Source organism: Orcinus orca, chromosome 11 (genome assembly GCF_937001465.1).
Source record: "Orcinus orca chromosome 11, mOrcOrc1.1, whole genome shotgun sequence".
NCBI classification, from domain to species: domain Eukaryota; kingdom Metazoa; phylum Chordata; class Mammalia; order Artiodactyla; family Delphinidae; genus Orcinus; species Orcinus orca.
The window spans coordinates 44,410,094-44,428,284 of record NC_064569.1 but is presented as its reverse complement, the minus strand read 5'-3'; the positions used below and the strand labels follow the sequence as shown (position 1 = coordinate 44,428,284).

The 18,191-nt window shown below is 48.7% G+C and overlaps 2 protein-coding genes and 1 long non-coding RNA gene across 9 annotated transcripts; 1 reads left to right on the top strand and 2 right to left on the bottom strand.

Moving 5' to 3' along the window:
* Positions 1–1,662: 1,662 nt before the first annotated feature.
* Positions 1,663–7,650, bottom strand: ZC3H10 (zinc finger CCCH-type containing 10). 4 transcript variants are annotated; one of them, XM_012534627.3, is made up of 5 exons: positions 7,487–7,650; positions 7,082–7,104; positions 5,950–6,812; positions 5,102–5,165; positions 1,663–3,647 (listed from the first exon to the last, which is right to left on the bottom strand). In XM_012534627.3, the coding sequence occupies exon 5, from the start codon at positions 3,590–3,592 to the stop codon at positions 2,294–2,296; it is 1,299 nt and encodes a 432-aa protein (XP_012390081.1). In that variant the 5' UTR covers positions 3,593–3,647; positions 5,102–5,165; positions 5,950–6,812; positions 7,082–7,104; positions 7,487–7,650; the 3' UTR covers positions 1,663–2,293. The 4 variants fall into 4 exon arrangements, with proteins under 4 accessions (XP_012390081.1, XP_033291946.1, XP_033291944.1 ...); XM_033436055.2 differs by having other exon boundaries at positions 1,663–3,644; XM_033436053.2 differs by lacking the exons at positions 5,950–6,812; positions 7,082–7,104; positions 7,487–7,650 and adding an exon at positions 5,615–5,920.
* A 364-nt stretch (positions 7,651–8,014) lies between these two features.
* On the top strand, positions 8,015–9,768 carry LOC125960467 (uncharacterized). Its single transcript, XR_007470136.1, has 2 exons — positions 8,015–8,184; positions 8,320–9,768. It is a non-coding gene; the product is annotated as an uncharacterized LOC125960467 (long non-coding RNA).
* Positions 9,314–17,538, bottom strand: PA2G4 (proliferation-associated 2G4). Of its 4 annotated transcripts, none has more exons than XM_049694485.1 (14): positions 17,095–17,538; positions 15,162–15,290; positions 14,795–14,900; positions 14,633–14,702; positions 14,293–14,385; positions 12,656–12,719; positions 12,350–12,428; positions 12,094–12,172; positions 11,870–12,003; positions 11,121–11,215; positions 10,868–10,995; positions 10,646–10,709; positions 10,371–10,428; positions 9,314–9,534 (listed from the first exon to the last, which is right to left on the bottom strand). In XM_049694485.1, exons 1-13 carry the CDS (start codon positions 17,180–17,182, stop codon positions 10,385–10,387), a joined length of 1,173 nt encoding a protein of 390 aa, XP_049550442.1. In that variant the 5' UTR covers positions 17,183–17,538; the 3' UTR covers positions 9,314–9,534; positions 10,371–10,384. The 4 variants fall into 4 exon arrangements, with proteins under 4 accessions (XP_049550442.1, XP_049550443.1, XP_033291949.1 ...); XM_049694486.1 differs by having other exon boundaries at positions 9,314–9,530; XM_033436058.2 differs by having other exon boundaries at positions 10,371–10,437; positions 10,656–10,709; positions 17,095–17,534.
* Positions 17,539–18,191: the final 653 nt, after the last annotated feature.

Genomic DNA, 18,191 nt, shown 5'->3' with positions numbered 1-18,191 from the left:
GAGAAAGAGGAAAGCAGTTCCTGACATCTGGGAGCTGGCCTGACACAGCTAGGCTTTGGAATTATTAGGATCTGACCTGGGCTCACAGGTACTGTTGGACACAATCTCACAAAACACCAATATCAGACAAGACTACTCAGTGACTGTGATGAAGTGAGGCAAAAAACAAGATCACTTCACAATTTTGTTTAAGCACTAGACAAGGTCAGTGTGCAAACCACAAAACACCAAACATCCCCCTCTCCCAGCTAATGCAGCTTCAGCTTCACTTTAGTCTGCCCTTTTTCTAGAGAAGATAAAGATATGCAATTATAAAATTTTCCCTGCTTCCCTGACAGCACTCAATTTAGAGTGAAGTTCCACTTCCTTGAACCTTCCCCCGACTCACTTAATGAAGTTCAAGTCCTGTAGGGTCCTTCCTAACACCCTCTTGCAAGACACACCGTGGTTCCAAATGGCATCCTCTCTCCATCACTGCAATGAGCATTAAACCCAACTTGTTCAATTGCAGGTGTATTCCTGGTGGTCTTTAGCTGGAGCACGTTAATAAAGTACATACGACATCTACAGTTTCCCAAATCTATCTCTTTAGAGATACTTGGCAAAAAAATAATAAAGTTAGCTTGTCAGGGTTTGGCTAGGATGAATTCATGTTGATATCTATGATCACATTTGTCTAAATGCTCATAAACCATCTCTTTTAATAAACCAGAATTGTGCCAGAAAATCAACATCAGGCTTATCAATATGTGGTTTTTAGAATCCACAAACAATATTTCAGTATTTGCCCATTTTTAGTCTTTCGTGCTGCAGCGCCGCCCCCCCCCCTTTTTTTTAAATGACTGGCCTTAACCTAGCCCACCATCTCCAACCCCAGGTGTAACCTGAGTGATCAACCAGACAAGAGAGCAAGAGGTAGCAGCAGATATCATGGGGAAAGAACAAACCAGGATCACTCTCTCTACCCCCAAATCCACTGTCCCATAGACTAGACACTTGAGTTGTTTCCCCTCCATCAGCCATGAGCTGAGGAGGAACTGAGGTTTGGCTACTGAGACCCTTGGCCTTACTGACTCTTAATTGGATTTAAAACCTCTGTGGTTCTATGTGGAGGCAGAGGGAAGAAAGGGACGAACCCTGAGGCTTGTGTCCCCAGAAGAACTCTCCTTTCCCCAGCACCTCTTAAGCCTTGAAGGCTTAAGGCACTGGTGACTGAGGAAGGGATGGGGTAGGAGTTACATCAACTGCTGTCAACTCAGAGAGCAACTGCCACCTGCCCTGCTCTGTTTGAATAAGGGAAGGATCTGTCGATACATATCCCATTCCCATGTCCCAGCACATCCACCCTTCTTAGTACCTGCCCCCTAAATGACCCTAGGAGCCCTGGTTACTAAGGCAACCTGTGAATAGTTCCTGCAGATAGAAACCAAAACAGATGGGACTATTTTTAAACAAGACTAGGTGGCTCCAATGTTTTTACCTCACAACATACCTTCCCCAAAGCCCCATCTGATCTTGTTCTGGGTCCCTACCCTTCTTCACTGGCCTCCATCCATCCTTACCACTATGTGAGAGTGGGGTCTTTATTTCATTTTGGCAGGAGATCAATTTACTGCTCCCATCTTCCACACAGAATATCTAAGCAAGTTTTCACTGCCTCCATTTGTTAAAAATATATTTTTTTTATTTCTTTGGAACGTGGTGGGCCCTGCCCTATGGATGTCCAGGCCAAGCCAAGGTAATGAATGCTCCCCTAGTCTTTGGGCTGGAGTACTATGGTCCCCGCCTTCCCATGGGCCCAGGAGCAGTTCCTGTATTGTCCAACTCAGCTAGGCCCCAAATTGTCTGAAGGCTCCTATCAGGCCTTCTCTCCTGGCCACCCACTTCCCAATCTTTCCTGGCTTCCCCTCTGGGCAGGGTATTTTTTTCTTCCAAAGCCAGTGCTGGAACCTGTGCTGTGCAGAAGAGAGGACAAGACCAACGATGTCCCCCAAATTCCCATCAGAGAACACACAACCCCTCAGTCAGTCCTTCCTCTGCTGGCTTCAGTCTGCATTCCTATGCAAGCCCCCTCTGTGAGGCTGGAAGATGGACAAGAGGACCCTCATAAAAGGGAGGTGAGAGAAAACACACCAACCCAACCCCTGCTCAGAAGCAAACTCCTGTAGTCTCTTGTCCTAGTTCATGAGTGAGCCCTTTGGACAGGGCCTGGGAGGGCTAGGCGAGTGGGTAGGTAAGGGCCCCTCGACCCCAGCCCTGGGAGGCTATACCAGGGGAATGTCCATTAGCCCCATCAGTGTGGCATGGCTGTGATACGCATGCTCTGGGAGGCGATGGGGTAAGTCACCATGGGAGTGGTGGTGTGGCTCATTGTGATTCCTGCCAAGGGTTGGGCCATCGATACAGCCACAGGAGCCACAGATACAGCCACAGGAGCCATGGAGACAGGTGGGGGTGCCATTCCCTGGGCAATTGTTTGAGCCAGAGCAGCCGACAGTGGCGTGATCTCTGGGTTCAAGTGTGGGGGTGGGGGTGGTGGAGCAGCAGGCGGTGCAGCATTAGCTGGGGGAGCAGCTGGAGCTCCCGCAGGGGCCACCAGTTCTTGCTGGGACACGGGGCGAGGCTGTAGAGCCTGGCTGCTGAGAGTAGTGTGAGTCTGGGCGATGCCATGGTTAAAAGTGGCGACAGTGCCCACGGTGGGGGCCAGAGTCTGCTCAGTTGCTGGTGCAGTGGAGCTCAGGGTCATGACCTTAGCCTGATTGCGGAACTGGGCATTTTGTTCCAGCAGTACCTCGTTGGTGGCCAGAAGGTTGCTGACCTGCTTCTTTAGCTCCTCTACCCGCTTCCTGAGCATGGCATTCTCTTCCTCTAGTAGCCTGCACTCCACCCCTCGGGGTGGAGCCAGGCTGTATTCATATGATTCAAAATGGGGGCCATCTGGGGGGCAGCATCCACCTCGCCGGCGCTTGGGGCCTGGCTCATGGTCCTCAAAGCCCCTGTCAGGGAGGTCGTAGATATCATAGAGGTCATGACGTCGTCCTGGGGGAACTGGGCCTGTTGAGCCCCCACCACCAGCACCTCCTCCACCTCGGGCATCAAACTCAAAATCCCGCTGCAGGTGACGGAACTTGCACTTGGCGCCTCTCTGGCAATCACCCTTGAGAAAGTCACGGCAGATAGGGACCTCCTCCTTCCCATTCGGTAGGTCAGCTGGTGAAAGGCCCAGGCCGGCTGCCACTTTCTGCCTCAGCCGAGGGGGCAGTTCTCCTGTCTTCTTATAGCCATCCTCATCCTCCTTGGAGCCATGGATGAATCGGCAGTTTGGGCGGCTACACTCCTTGTTCTGGAAGTCATGGCAGAAGATGAACTCGTTTTTGCTCACCCCCAAGTTGGACACCTCACTCATGTCCGGATGGCGATAGCGGCAACGCTTGCCTCGCTTGCACACATTCCTCAGGAAGTCTCTACAGATAGCATCTGAGCTGGCCCCGCCACTGCCTGCCCCTGTCCCACTGGCCTCCTCGCTGCCACCGCCTCCAGGGCCTCCACCGCTGCTCCCAGTGCCGTTGGCATAGCTGTCCCGGTCAGGCATCCTGGTCCCCCCCAACTCAGGGCTTTCTTCCTTTTCTTGCCACCCTTGGTGACTGCTAGGAAAGAGGAGAGCTGTGTCAAACAGGAGTCCTCCAGTGAGGCCAAACTCTTGCTGACTGTACGGCAGGCAGTCCAGCAAGAGGCAGGCCAGAGGCATAATGGCTCTGGAGATGGAGAATCTAACAGATGAGAATTCTGCCTGGACTGGCTGGCTTGTCAGAAGTCTTGCCCAGGCCCTGTGCACCTGGTCTAGGTCAGAATGATTCACACTTGCCTGGCTGTCGGAGGGAGGGAGCTGGGGTGAAGCTACCTCATCTCACTAATGGTGATATGCCAAGGAGGGAGCAGGGAGAGAACAGTGTTGGATTTTATTTCCCCTTCTGAACTGACCTTATTAAAGTTGTGGAATCAAAATTAAGACTGCTGTTGGTGTCTCATTAGGCTAAGAGGAGACTGAGAACAGTGGCTAAGATAAGCTCTGAGCTACTAAGGGCCGTGGATAATGGAGTACTGGTGACATTACTTCCCTGACCCCCTCTTCCATGGGATCTCAGGTGAGGACTCTGTGAAGTTATCAGATCTCTAGACCCCACGAAATCCTGAGTAAAAAGACTGGTATCACCAGCTTTAGGGCAATACCTAAACCTGTCATTTTTTAGTATTCTCTCCCATATTACCATTATTCTCAACTCTAGGGTGGTCAGCCCCCTCCCCCTCCATTTCAGGGGAAGAGTTCTACAGCTGGAATCTCTACTTATAGACCTCAAAAGGACAAAACCATTTGTGGCAAGATCAAGGCAATAGGAAGGAGTTACTTTCACAGGAACAAGTGACCTTTCTTTCCCCATTCTATACCCCTCCTATCCCTCCATCGGAAGATCCCACTGACATCAAACCACACCATTCCTTGCCCTATAAAGATGCTCTTTACTTACAGACTCTATAAAAGCTTTTAAAGTCTCCTCTTTCCCAAAAGAGCTCAAGAACGTCAGTCCACTGCCCTGGTTCTAGCGCTGTCCTCTCCCCACAGCCAACAAGACTAGGAGTCCCTGCTACCACGTGTCTGACCTCCTAAGCCTTTCCTAGCCTTTTCAGGCTCCCCCTGCTGTTCAAATAGGAAACCTTTATATTGTTTCCCCTTGAGTATAAGGGAATCTTTCCAATTTCTTTGGCCTTGACCGCCCCCAACCACCCGGTCCATTGCCTTGACTTTGCCTTCAAGACAAAATGAACCCTAAAATGAACCGACTAGGTCACAGGCCAGAGTTGCAAGAAAATCTGTAAAAGAGGGGTCATCTTCCTCCAAAGGGAGGTAGTCTCAGAAAGACAGAAACAATCAAGCAAAAAAGAGTGGGAAAAGAGAAGACACAAATTTTCACTAAAAGGGAAATGACCTGGTGAAAAATAAATGGCATCTATCCAAGCCTGACCCGTGTTACAAGTCCCACCAGAATTTGATAATCATATCTGATATTCCTCCCCACCCAACTTTCCCAGGATTGTTTGATACCTGAGGTAGCTCAGGTGAAGTCCGGGGCTCCTGTGGGTCTCCACCTCCACATCACTGCTGGGTTCTGAACAGGAGAAAAACAGAGACTTGGGTGTGAGAAGGGGTAAGAATGGAGAACTACGGGGTGGTTGTTATAAGAATGAAGTCTGACAAAATGGCAAGAGCTCTGGGCACGTCAAGATTTCCTTAGGATTCAAATTGAACTTCCCCTGTCAAAGGGAGAAGCTGCCAGTAAGAAGAAAGTACTAAGGAACAGAACTAATTTGGAGAGCCTAGGAGGACGGGTTGGAAAACCAGCCCTAAGTGAACAAAGCGTGAGGGGCACCCCGTCTCAAGGTGAAGGAGGATGTGGGGATCAAAGCCCGGCCTAGGGTTGGGGTTAGGAACTCCGAACAGGGAGCCGTGCAAGGGCAGCGACTGACAGTGCAATGGGATGGCGGATTAGACTTGAGGGCGGTGACTGTGACGCTTCTCAACACCCCAGAGTTTGCGAAAAAAGTCCTAGGAGTTTACCGCAGCATGTCTCTAGCCTGGCAGGTTCTGTTAAGTGCCGCCGGAGCTCAGCCGGGGACCAGGTGAATAGGACACTAAACGGAGCACTTAGTGAAGCGGGGAAGGGGACTCCAGGTGACATCAAGCAGAGGGGATGGGCAGGGCTGTGACGTCACAGAGCTGGCGTTTGGTCGCGAAGCGGGGTCAGTCAGAAAAGGGATTCGGCCCTGATACGTGAGGACGAGCCAAGTCGGTCCTGGGGGGCCTTGTGTAGCCCGGCCGAGCCCAGCCGCTGGGCCGGCCCCGACTCCTCCCCTCCGGGCGCGGCCTCCACCTAAGTCTCCCGCCTCCCTCACCTGCCGCCGCCGCCGTAGTTGCTGCTGCCGCCTGCCGGTCCTCTAGCTTCGACAAAGAGCCGCCTACCCTATCGCCCTTCCGCTTCCTGCGGAAGAAATGACACTCTAGCCACCAGACCCGGAACCACACTCTATGGTGTGCGAAGTACTTGCGCGACAAGCCGCAGGAAGTTCCCAGCAAGCTTTGCGTGTCACCATGGCAACCTGACCCAACAGCCAAGAGCCCCCAAAACGACTTTGTAATGCAGGCCTAGACAAGGGAGGAGGGGAACCACATTTTGCCCCTGTGCCCGCGAGATCAGCTTGAACACTCTCCCTGACGTGTGTAACACCCTTTCCAGGAAGTAAAGGGCACCCAATGCTCCAGCAGCTCCGAGGGCCAGAACCCCCACACCCGACTTGCAGCCTAAGGAGCTTGCTTGACTTCCTCTACATCACGGGGTAGAGAGGTCGACTGTACTGGTACAGAATCCCCAGCCAATGAACCATAAAAATCACATAACACACAAGACGAATTTTTTTCTTCAGCTAAGACAGCAAAAGATATGATTTATTGTTACATGTTACATTCAGCCACAACTGAGAATAGAACTAGTCCAGTATGTCAAAAGGTCCAGGGCAAAGGGCCAAAAGGGGCCGTTTCGATACGAGCAAAGTGGGTCTCTCAAAGGCGGTCGAGGCGATCAGAATGGCCATCGATGTTCCAGATCCACTGAGACAAATTCTAGACAGTAGGCAAGCAGTCCAACAATTTGTACCAGCGTCCCTGGCCTCTGGCTTCCCGTGTTTCTGCTCCTGTGGCTTCCATGGGTGTACAAGTTTACTTGGACCTCTGCCTCATCTTTCTTCTTTTGCGCTTCAGCCTGAAAACCAGACATAAGTATACACCTCCTGCCCACAAACCCGAGCTCAGTCTTTCCCTCCCATTTTACATCTAGACAATACAAGGGAGGGGTAAAATCAACAATACGATGCTACCGTCTTGTGTCCCAACTCCCGGCTTTGGCCAGTCAATGCTCATAACGTTTTTCACCTAAAGTTGTTTTAGATTTCTAAACCAAATGTTCCTCCCAAGTTTTATCCAAGGCGCGCTCCACTTCCCCCCTCCTGTACTGGAAATGTCTCAGCATACCTGCGCATTCGCTTCTTCCTCCACTGGCAACCGATCATAACCAGAGGCAGACAATAAAACAAGGTATCATTAGTTTTAGTAACAAGTTTAGGCAGGGATATGAAGAGCATTATATGAGTAACCACATCAACAATTTGGACTCCCACCCGGATCCCAGACGTAAAACCCCGAATCCCGCATGCGCTCTTCTACTCCCGCCCTCTCTCGCACTCCCAGCCTCTCTCACCACAGCACTTACCCACCACTTCCTTTGCTTCTCCCCAAACTATCCTTCCTCTCCCAACATATCTTGGGCACCCTTGAGAACCCAGCGATCCCGGAACGATGGCGGACTTCCCTTGCCAAGGTCTACCCCCACAATCGCCAATTCTTAACAGCCTCAGATCACTGCCAGGGACTGCTTACCTTCGCTCTCATGGCGCGGAGGTTTCTACGGGGAAAGAAAAAAAGTCTGCAGTTAGTTTGCTATAACGATGGTAACTGCAGAGATCAGATGTTAGTGGATTGTACTCGGAAACCGAACACAGCAGCACAGACACCCACCTCCGAAGATGGCGCTAAGGCCGAGAGAGGGCTAGAGGCCCGCCTACGGATATTTAATGGAACGCTCATTGTCGTCATTTCCGCTGTCTCGCCCTGCCCCTAGGGGCGGGGCTGCCCGAGGGGAGTAACAATGGGTTTCGGCCTTAGGTATCTGAGAAGTGATTGAATTAGGAAAGTTCTGTTGGAAAACAGTATTTTGAGTTTGAGTTACAAAATTCCCCTTTCCCCAGTTTTATTATGAGGATACTGTATTATTTAAATATGAGCACATATTTCCAATAAGAGACCTAGAGGTGCAAACGAGCAAAGGGCAGCTACTTCCACCTTCCCTCTCATTGCTTCATGGGAGTTGCAGTTTGTTGGCGATATCCTCCATTTTACTATGGATAGGTGCAGATTGAACAAAAACTCCTGATTTGTTTTACTGGTTTACCTTATTTTCTAAACTAAATTGCTGCAGGGAGATTCGATCTTGGAACTTACAAAGGTCCTAAGATTTCAGAACATTGAAAGGATGTAAAGTGAGGAGTCGAGAAAGCTGTCATACTACAGAGAACTTTGTAACTATCGAAGATAAACTCTTTTCCTAGCCAAGTCCGGTCTTTCTCTACAATGCCTGAGGCAGATTATCACTATATTCCTGGCCACGATGCATCTTGTTCAGAAAATACTTAAGTGATTCTCCTTCTGCATAGGGTGAAGATCAAATCAATGGACAGAGGGGAAGCAAGATGAGCTACACGTTTCTTTAGGGCAAGAATGGTATTTGGTGGCAAGACAACTTCCCAGTCTCACGGTATGGTTAGGTCAGAAGTACCCGGAAAAGACACCCAAAGATTTGGCTACAGTTATGGATGAAAGAGAACTCTTCATCATACAGACTTCACCTTATTCACTGTAAGATACGGTACGGCTTGTTATAATCCCTTTTTAGTGGTTTCCCTTTATAAAATTTCACTTTTTAGCTCTGGAAAAACAAGGTTTCTAAATTTAGGGCCCTTGTTCCAAGTGCCTAAGCGGTTCTAGTATTGTCACCAGCAGAAGGTAATGTGTTTGAAAACAAAAAAACCCAGGATTGTTTTTATATCAAATCCACTGGGATCTCACCTGTTGATTGCCCACTCTCTGTAAGTTCTCATGAAGGGATGTGTTCAGTTTCACTCAGCATAGTATCTTCAGGTCAGCAATGCCTCATGCGGAAGCAGCTCTAATACAAATTACCCATCCAATCTCAGGCTGGCCCTGAAAAATTGCATAACACTAAATGCATTCTTCCTGGCTTCCTAAATCAAGATAATCACTTGCATACAGTGTTCTTACTTTTTGCAGTAAACATTAATGTCCCGAACAGTGTCGGCAGCAAGGTTTATGTTTTTACGTCAGAAAACTAAATCACAAACTCCCATAGAAAACGTACTCTTTTCAGAGAACCCAGGATTTATGTCCCCCCAACTCAAGGTATTCCTTGTTTTAGAAAGGTAAAATATGGCTATAGAAAACTGGTTCCAGGGACTTCCCTGGCAGTCCAGTGGTTAAGATTCCGTATGGGTTCAATCCCTGGTTGGGGAACTAAGATTCTGCATGCCAAACAAAACAAAACAAAACAAAACAAAACAGGTTCCAAATGATCACCACTTCAACTCACTCTCCCACCGCCATCAAGTAAGAGCAGCAAACAAAGACACATGATTATGAGCAAATCCAAATTTATTTTAACGCCATGTCATTTTCAATGTGTTTAAAAACCTTGTAAGTTAGCGGGAGCCCTAGTTCCCTGGGACAGCATGCCAGAGGTACTGAAATTCGTCAACTTTCTCTCCAAACCCCTAGCAATTCATCCAAGTCCACAGCTTCAGAAAGCCAGGAGTTTTGTCTCTTCAATCAGTCTGCTCCTCTGGTTCCAGGTCTTTCTTTCAAGAAAGGGAGGTCAAAATATTTCATACAGGGAACAAAACCACAGTGGAGCTTCCGACTCAGGTTTCTAAGATAGAGCAAGGGAGGAATCCCACTGACTCCAAAGAAATGGACATGGTTGAGATGGATTACTTCTTTACAGCCTTGTGGAGGGGGAAAAAAATGTCCTGCAGAACAAAATTGACTACAAAGATTTACAAATGAGGATCCATTTGATAGATGAGAATCCCTTGGTAAACGCAGGCTCCAGCTCCTAAAAATGGGAGGGGCCTGACTAGACAGCCTGGATCATAAAAGGAATCTGCCACATGTGAAGAAAAACAGTCTGAAGAATAGCTCCTCTATTTTGAGCCCTGATAAAATACTTGGGGAGAGTGGGACAAGAGAGAGGAACAAGCCCCAACAGATGGGAAAATGCTGACGCTGGAGTGGTATAAAAAAATTTCAGCTGAGTTTTTAGTGGTGGCGGCTACTTTAGCCTCTTCCCCGTTCTGTTGTAGGGTCATAAACCTCGACCAAGCAGAGAATAGTAGAAAAAGGCTAGAAAGAGGGGCTTGAAGACGATGGATTTTGACTCCTGATTTTATTATTCAATTTCTCTTTTCTATTTAAAGTAGTCTTCGATGGCTGGGAAGCCTGGCCTCCCAAGACCAGAGTCAGTTGGAGCTGGTTGTTGTTGGAAGGGGGCTGGGTTGGGGGACTGGGACGAGGACAGGGAGACCCCGCTCTGCTGGTGGTCCTGGGTGGAGAAGACGAACTGCATTTCACAGAGCCTGGGGTGTGGTGGGAAGGGGACGAGGCAGGAGTGGCAAGCTGGGGAGATGGGACCCACCTCAGTCCCCAGCTTCATTTTCTTCTAAAGTTTCCCCACTGGTGGCATTCTCTGCAGTCTTAGAGGCCTACATTCATGGAAAGGAGAGGGAGAAGACATGTCAGTTTCCAACAACTTAGGGTAGTGTCTGGGGGACCAAGGACAAAAATATCCTAATTCTCTAGGTCAGGGCTGAGACGGGGAGAAATAAGGACATACAGAAATCTATACACCCACCATGACCCAGGAAGGTGGAATAAAGAGGGATCAGGTTCACCCTGCCAGAGAGGGATGACTGTAACGAACCTTCTTTTTTTTCTTTTTCTGGGTTTTCCGACTTGCCGAACTCTGGAGGAGGGCCTGGAACATATAGAAGAAGGAAAACAAATTTTGAGGAATGTGGAGCAAACACCAAGTGCTACTCTCAGCACTGTAGCTCTCTTCAGGACCTTCCCATCACTTATTCCTCACTCCCAAGACAAGTGCCACGTGCCCGCCCCTTTCCATCCCATACTAACCTTGAGCTCTGCATCCTGGACCTCCATCTCAGACTTATAAAGGTCAGGCTCAAAGGGACCACTGGTTATCCGCATGGGGCCATTGGGCATAAGCAAAACTGTAAATTTAAACTGGGCAACAAATTCACCTATGAGAGAAACAAAGTATTTTGATAAAATGTTCCCTTGTCATCCATCCTCTTTTCTGTGAGCTATAGGGAGGAGGGGACCATAATCAGGGGCTCCAAAGTACAACTCCCTTCTTAGAACTCACCCTCCTTCTCATAGAGAACATTAAATGGTTGTAGCAGTTCGTGTTTGGCGCACTCCACCACACCCATGCGGGCCTTCTTCTCATCTTCAAATGCTCTGGGGAGGGAGAGACAAATTCAGGTATCCTTATCTCCTTATCATGTCTTACCATTTTGCTCATGTTTTTAAATAACTCCTACCCTCAGGCAGAAATCATGCGTAGGATTGCTTTTTTACACTACCTTCTATGAGAGGGAGATGGCAGAGGGGAGAAGGCATGCACACAGGCTGGAGCTACAAGTCTAGGCAGGAAAGGAGAGAGAGGGAGGGAAAGGTGGGGGAAGGAAGAGTGCTCCTGGGGGCTTCCCTGGTGGCACAGAGGTTAAGAATCCGCCAGCCAATGCAGGGGACAAGGGTTCGAGCTCTGGGCCGGGAAGTTCCCACATGCCACGGAGCAACTAAGTCCTGGCACCACAACTACTGAGCCTGCGCTCTAGAGCTCGCGAGCCACAACTACTGAAGCCCACGTGACTACAGCCCGTGCTCCGCAACAAGAGAAGCCACCGCAATGAGAGGCCCGCGCAGCGCAACGAAGAGTAGCCCCCGCTCGCCGCAACTAGAGAAAGCACGCGTGCAAGGAAGACCCAACGCAGCCAAAAATAAATAAATAAAATAAATTAAAAATAAATAAATAAATAAAAGAGTGCTCCTGGGTGTGTGGTCTATGGGTCAGACTGGTTCCAAGCCCTGAGCTTGTAAGTGCAGTAGTACCTTAAAGTAAAAGGCATGGCATCAAAACGCCTTTCAACCTCACTGAAGAAGGCACGAGAAGTTTTCATTTTCAGGCCATACTGCTTAGAAGGGTCTCTTTTGTAAATGGTGGTTCTCTGTCCTGCATCCTTGGCCTAAAAAAGATCACATTTTGGTCTGGTGCTCTTGGAACACACCCTCAGCACCACCCCCCCACCCCGCTAGCTCTGGTAAACATTCCTCACCTTGCCCTCTCCTGAGCTGACGAGAACATCCACAGCATATACTTCATGTACCTCAAATTCAACTTTCTCATGGTCCTTCCTAAAAGGAACAGAAAGGGAACCATAAAGAGCAATAAATAATTCCTGGAGTTTAGAGTAGAAAGTAGATAAGATTAGCCTGAAAAAAAAAAAAAAAGATTAGCCTGGAGTATGGAAGGATAAATTCATGACTAGTCTGGTATGACAGAAGGTACAGGGTGGCATACAGGGCACCTACTTCTGCTGGTCTGTGGGATTCTGGATAATGGTTTTCTCTCCATCGATGACATGCTGCTTCAATTGGTGTGACAGCATACCTGCAGATTGGACAAAGTCTATGGTACCACTCACCTAGAATCCCAAAAGGTTTCCAACCCACCCACCCAAGTAATGAGAGCAAAGTGCCTGGCTATGGAAACACAGGGCACTGAGGTTTTTGGCTTGGATTATGTCAGAGCCAAGATGGATCCTCAAGGGAGCAAAAGTCTTAATTCTGCAAAACCACTCATACTTAGACCCCCAACCCTACTATCTGAGGTCTCACCTTCTATTGGTGTGCAATTAAATGAGTGGGCAACTTTGTTCCAGGCTTCTGTCACTTGTGTGTTCTAGAAGTACAAGATCAAATAAAAGATAAGATACACGGGCTAGTAAGTTGTCTACCATGAGAACAAGAAGCATAAAAGAACTGAGAGGGCTTCCCTTGTGGCGCACTGGTTGAGAGTCCGCCTGCCAATGCAGGGGACACGGGTTCGTGCCCCGGTCCAGGAAGATCCCACATGCCGCGGAGCGGCTGGGCCCGTGAGCCATGGCCGTTGAGCCTGCACGTCCGGAGCCTGTGCTCCGCAGTGGGAGAGGCCACAACAGTGAGAGGCCCGCGTACCACAAAAAAAAAAAAAAAAAAAGAACTGAGAGATCTAATATCCTCAAGCAAGTGCAATGATTCGCATTGGTTTTTCATTTCATAGGCCCTATCATCCCTACAACCTAGAAATAACATTTGCATACCATTTTACAAAGCACTTTCACGAAGATGGTCTACTTAGATAATGATTCTCTAAGGTGAATAGTGCAGATCTACAACCCAATCTAGAGGAGGAAACTGAGGCTCAGAAAGGTTACATGATTTGCCCAGGGTTAAACCAGTTAACCAAAAGAACCTGGTATAAACCCAGGTTTTCTGACCATAGTGTTTAGTCCATTATACCTGGAATTCTAACCTGTTGAAAGGGTATAGAAACTCTTTTTTACATGGATGATCTCAATCTTCACAGCCATGTGATAATAAGGCACAATTTAATTTTCCCCACTTTACAGATGAGGAAATTTGAACTTGAAGTTATTTAAAATCAGTATGGGGTGGCAACAGGGTGAGAATTCAGAAAGTCTAATGTCACAGCTAGACAACAGCCACTATATTAACAGTACCTTTCAGTGAAAAGACACAATATAAATAATGAAAAGACACAGTATATAAATAATAAAAATAATTAACGTGCAAAATAATAATAGCTGACACAAGGGCTTACTATGTGCCAAGTACTGTTCAAAGTGCTTTATGGTAGCTCTACGAAGTAGATACCACTGTAAGAAACCTACAACAGAGGTTTAAGTAAAAATGATGCAATTAAGTTACAATGGGGACAAACTGATGAAAAGTGTAAAGAAGAGAGCACAGAAAAAAAGAGGATGCTTTAAGTATTGAACAGGTCTCTGAAATCTAAGCGTTAGAGAAAAATCTCCATTAATAGTCTAACACACTAAATTGTATGAATTCATGAGCAGTTTATGATCCCTGGGCTTCCTAATTTTGTCTTGCAAGGGGCTTTGGCCTCTTTGCCACCAATTTACTGGTACTATTATGGTTTTTGTTTTATAAGCTTCTAAAATTGAGTTTTAAAACTGTGGTATCTGTGTTTTATTGTAAGCTCTCTATCTCAAATTATTTTGGGGAAAGATGCACATCCAAAATATGAAAAAGGATCTCTACAGGCTCCATGAGAAAGGGACCACATATCCCCTTACACCTAGCACGATACCATCTAAGGTAGGCACTCAGATTTAACTGCTCTTTGGTATTACTCTTTAATTCCTGCCTCTTCTCTTTCAGTATAGAATAGCTGTAGATGCCTAATGCATCTTTGGCTCTAACAAGCTTTGGAGTTGGACTCAACAGCTTACCTGGTTTCCAGGTTTGACCAGGCGTAGGGCAGCTTCAGCACAAAGGTGAGCTGCCTTAATGACATCTGCTTTCCGCCCTGTTACTTGGGTCCCCTGTAGATAAGGAAATGCAGTGAGTGCCTTCCTGGAAAGCTCTTTAACACAGCTGGTCTTTCAGTTAATATCTGTTTGTGTCCATTACGCAGCCAGTGGTCAGGAGAGAAAACACCCTTTCCTCTTTCATTTCTCTAGATACTCTCTCAAAACTTGCGTGGTGGTGGGGCTGGGGATAAGAAGCAAGCAGCAGTGCGCCCTCCCCCACTCCCCACTGGCTGAACAGCGTTCAAAGTGGTCCACCTACCAGAGCTACATCAACCACAAAAGTGTGAGCCACATTAGCGATGAAGCCATCCACATGGACCCCAAGGTCGCTGAAAGGCAAGAGCAGAGTACAGCATTAGCAACTGGCACTACTGTGAATGCTTAGGAAGAAGACAAGTGCTCTAAAATAGTTTAAGCTTACATTTTTACCAAGTCACCTTCCTTGAGAATATAGTCCTGGTCGCTCTTCAAAGGGGAGAAGTGACATACACAGTTATTTACTGAAATGCTGGTGGGAAAGGCAATACCTGTAAAGAGACAATCAGCCTTACTGCCTTGCTCACTCTCTTGGAGCCCTGTTGCCCCTCAGAAAGATGAGTGGATTTTCTTCAGGGTCTTGCTTAAGTTTGATCAATTTGGATTGGGTGGGAAACTGCTTGAATCCCCCCTGCCATTCCAAATTTCCAAATATCTCAACGAGTGCTGGGGTAGGGGTTGCATCATTACAATAAAACAAACAGGACTGAATAAGGGTCAAACTTAGGAAATTCGTGAGGGATTATTTTTACCTTTCTTCATTTCTTTTTCTTTTTTGAAAATCTTCCCTGTCTCTTCCATTATCATGGCATCACCTTTCTCACACAGGCTCAGTACCGACACACCTGAACAGGATGCTTCCACCAAAGACCGAAGTACCCCTGGGAACAGAACCCCGTATCAGTCCTGCATGTGTTGTCTAAGTTACCATCCAAGAAACACCTAGAAGTTGGACTTAGAGTTTCTAATATTCCCTAGTGCCATTGCTCAAAGGATGAAAGAGGGAATAAGTTTTGTCTCTTGCAATGTACCTCCCTATAATCTCGAAATCTCTACCTTCCTTTCCTGAAATAAAAAAGCCAACACTCCCTTTCCTCCCTTATATAGTGTGACAACTGGGTATGCACCATCTGTCTCCTTAGGCAAGGGAGACTTTCAAAGATGGTATCTGTGGTGTGGTAGGACAGGATTATGAACTTTAAGGGGGTTCTCACCAAGGTATCCAACATACATGCAAAGCAGCCTGGAGGAAATTTATAGGCGTCAGGGACAACAGGAAGATAGACATGCAATTGCTGACTCCAAGCTGATGCACCGTTAAATGCTACCTTCTTCCCTTCCCAGACACCCCAATTAGATGTTAGTAATCCCAATTTATGTAAACTTATTTCTTCAAATAACAAGTCAAGGAGACTTAAACTAAGGTCCCTGAGCTTCAGCAAGCTCTGCTTTTAGCAGGTTTCAAAGAGGTATGTGACCCAAAAGAGTTTCAAACTGGTATCTGGAATCACAAGTGCCTCAGAAGTTATAAACTGCAAGAGGGAAAAAATTTTTTTTCTGATTCAAACCACTCCATGTCCATTATGTTATAAAGCATTGTTTTGTTCACCGGATACCCTCTCCGCGGCCCATCCTGGACTTCAGATTTGATTTCTGTGATCCAAGTTTTGGTGATTCTTTGGAAGTCTGAAAACCTCAGGTTTTCAGCCATAGGATCAAAGGCATCCTAAATGCCTATCTTTACTGTCAAAACCATTTAAAAGCCCAAAGACAAGCACTTTCTGTCCCCCTAACTGGGTTTTAAATTGGAAAAAGAGAAGTCAGAAAGTGAGACATCTGTCCAGAGTGGCAGGGGCAGCTACTGAGTAAGTCAGAGCACAGTCCTAATATTCTGAGATTCTAACATCAGTCCCCCCTTTAACAGTACTATTCACAGGTTTGCCTAGTTGGGGGGAGGACCTCAAAACACTCCTAAAGTTGTGAAACCCTTGAGAACAATCAAATTTGACGACTAACTAAAGCCATCTGCGCAGATTGGAGGTAGTGATGAATAACTTCGAGAACAGTGAGATACATCTCCAAGAGTTATGGGGTGCCCTCCAACGGTCCCTGAGCTGGCCCAAGAGTAGAAGGCGGCCCCCATCAAGGAAGGAGCTGAAGTAAAGAACGAAAAACTACAACAAAGCACGTGGTAGGGAAGCTGGTGTCAGGGACCACAGCGGAGAGAGCCGGCGATCCGCAGGGGACCTGGCAACACGTGCCGGCTAGGCTCCTGACGGCGGAGAGCCGCTACAAAATAGAGGGGCTCTTCCTTTTCGAGATGGCTTCGTTGCTGCCAAAATCAGAGACAGAGATCCGGCCTGAAGGGTGAGGGGCAAGAGATACGCCTCGCCTCCTTACCAACCACCTAGGGCTGGAGCCGGCCGGAGGCCCAGCTCTCCGCCCCTCCCGGCCGCCCGCTCGCCCGCCCGCATCTCCAGAGACTCCAGCCCAGGCCTAGCCTCTCAGGTCCCAGGCGTGACACGGAGCCTCCCCACCACGCCACCTCCAGCAAACCTGCGCGGGGCCCTCACTAGCCCACACTGCATGACCCCACCGCTCCAGCCCCTCAGGGGCCAGCTCAACACCGTCCCCCTTGCCCCTCCCTCCCAGCCTCGATCTCCGGACCCCTGAGGCCGCACTCACGGTTGGCAATGTCGCCCCCCATCTTATACTTGGTCACGACCAGGTCCTCGGCGATAGTTTGCTCCTGCTGCTCGTCTTCGCCCGACATCTTCTCACCACCACCACCCCTGCAGCTTCGTTTCTCCTGAACCGCCGCCTCTGTCGCCCTTCCCAGCCACAGGCTGTAGCCACAGTCCCTTCGATCCGCGAGGAGAGCGCGAGCAAAAGCGCGAGCAAGCTAGGGAGCGGAGGGCGGGCGAGAGCGAGAAACTGCGAGCGCGCGGGCTGAGGCGCAGGGCACGCTGGGACAACGAGTCCCTCCTACCGCCAGCCTCTAGCCCCCCTCGCGGGCTATCAAACTACAATTCCCAGCCTGCCTTTCGCGTCCCTAAGCCAGGCCCTGGGGCCTTGCCCTCCGAGGGCCTCGCACGCCGGAATCGCCGAGCACGCTGGGAAGGGTCAGGCTCCGGCGGGAAGGCGGAGCCGTTGGAGAGCGTGAGTAGAAGCGTGGTCTCTCCCGGAAAAACCACAATCACCAGGAGCGCTGAGCGAGAACCCGTAATAGAGAGGGACGGGCTAAGGGAGAAGGGGCGGAGCTACGGCGGGGAAGTGTGTTTGGAGGCTGCGGGGCAGGGTGGAGCCGAACAGAGGCGAGTCGGGGAGATTGCGTTAAGGGCGCGTACGCCCTTCCCCGGATCCCTGGAGTGGCAGGAGGGACCGGCCCGGCCAGTCCGCTCGTCCTCAGGTGCTGCGAGAACGGGGAGGGGCAGAGCGGGTGTGGAAGGAGATCAGGAGTCTGTGCAGCAGGGGCTAACTGAGCAGCCAGACTTCTGAAGGATTATCCGTTTACAGCCTCCCAATCTAGAGACGGGACTCCCACTGAAGATGGCACTATTGTTTAACAACAGGCTTTGATGGCACCTAGGGGAAGTGTTCACGGAGATTTAAGAGAATGGGAGTTCTAAAACATTTGCGTTTTCAGTATTCCACCTCTTAGGGCTTTTTCTAACTTCCTAAACGTGTTGTTTTTGCTTGTTTTGTTATTCCCAGTTGGTTGCCCTGTAGATTCCTAGTAAAACCCTTAAGTGAGAAGGACTGTGCCCTATGCTGGTCTTAAG

Bases quoted from the DNA above. Each gene is read 5' to 3' on its own strand.
- ZC3H10 (XM_033436053.2), bottom strand. From the start codon at position 5,735: ATGTCACCTGGAGTCCCCTTCCCCGCTTCACTAAGTGCTCCGTTTAGT. The intron at 5,166-5,614 runs GTAAACTCCTAG...TCTCCTGTTCAG, and splicing joins CAGGCTAGAGACATGCTGCG to AACCCAGCAGTGATGTGGAG. The intron at 3,648-5,101 runs GTATCAAACAAT...CCTCTTTCCTAG, and splicing joins CTTCACCTGAGCTACCTCAG to CAGTCACCAAGGGTGGCAAG.
- PA2G4 (XM_033436058.2), bottom strand. From the start codon at position 17,182: ATGTCGGGCGAAGACGAGCAGCAGGAGCAAACTATCGCCGAGGACCTG. The intron at 14,703-14,794 runs GTAAGCTTAAAC...CTTGCCTTTCAG, and splicing joins GAAGGTGACTTGGTAAAAAT to CGACCTTGGGGTCCATGTGG. The intron at 12,004-12,093 runs GTGAGGAATGTT...GATCTTTTTTAG, and splicing joins TCAGCTCAGGAGAGGGCAAG to GCCAAGGATGCAGGACAGAG.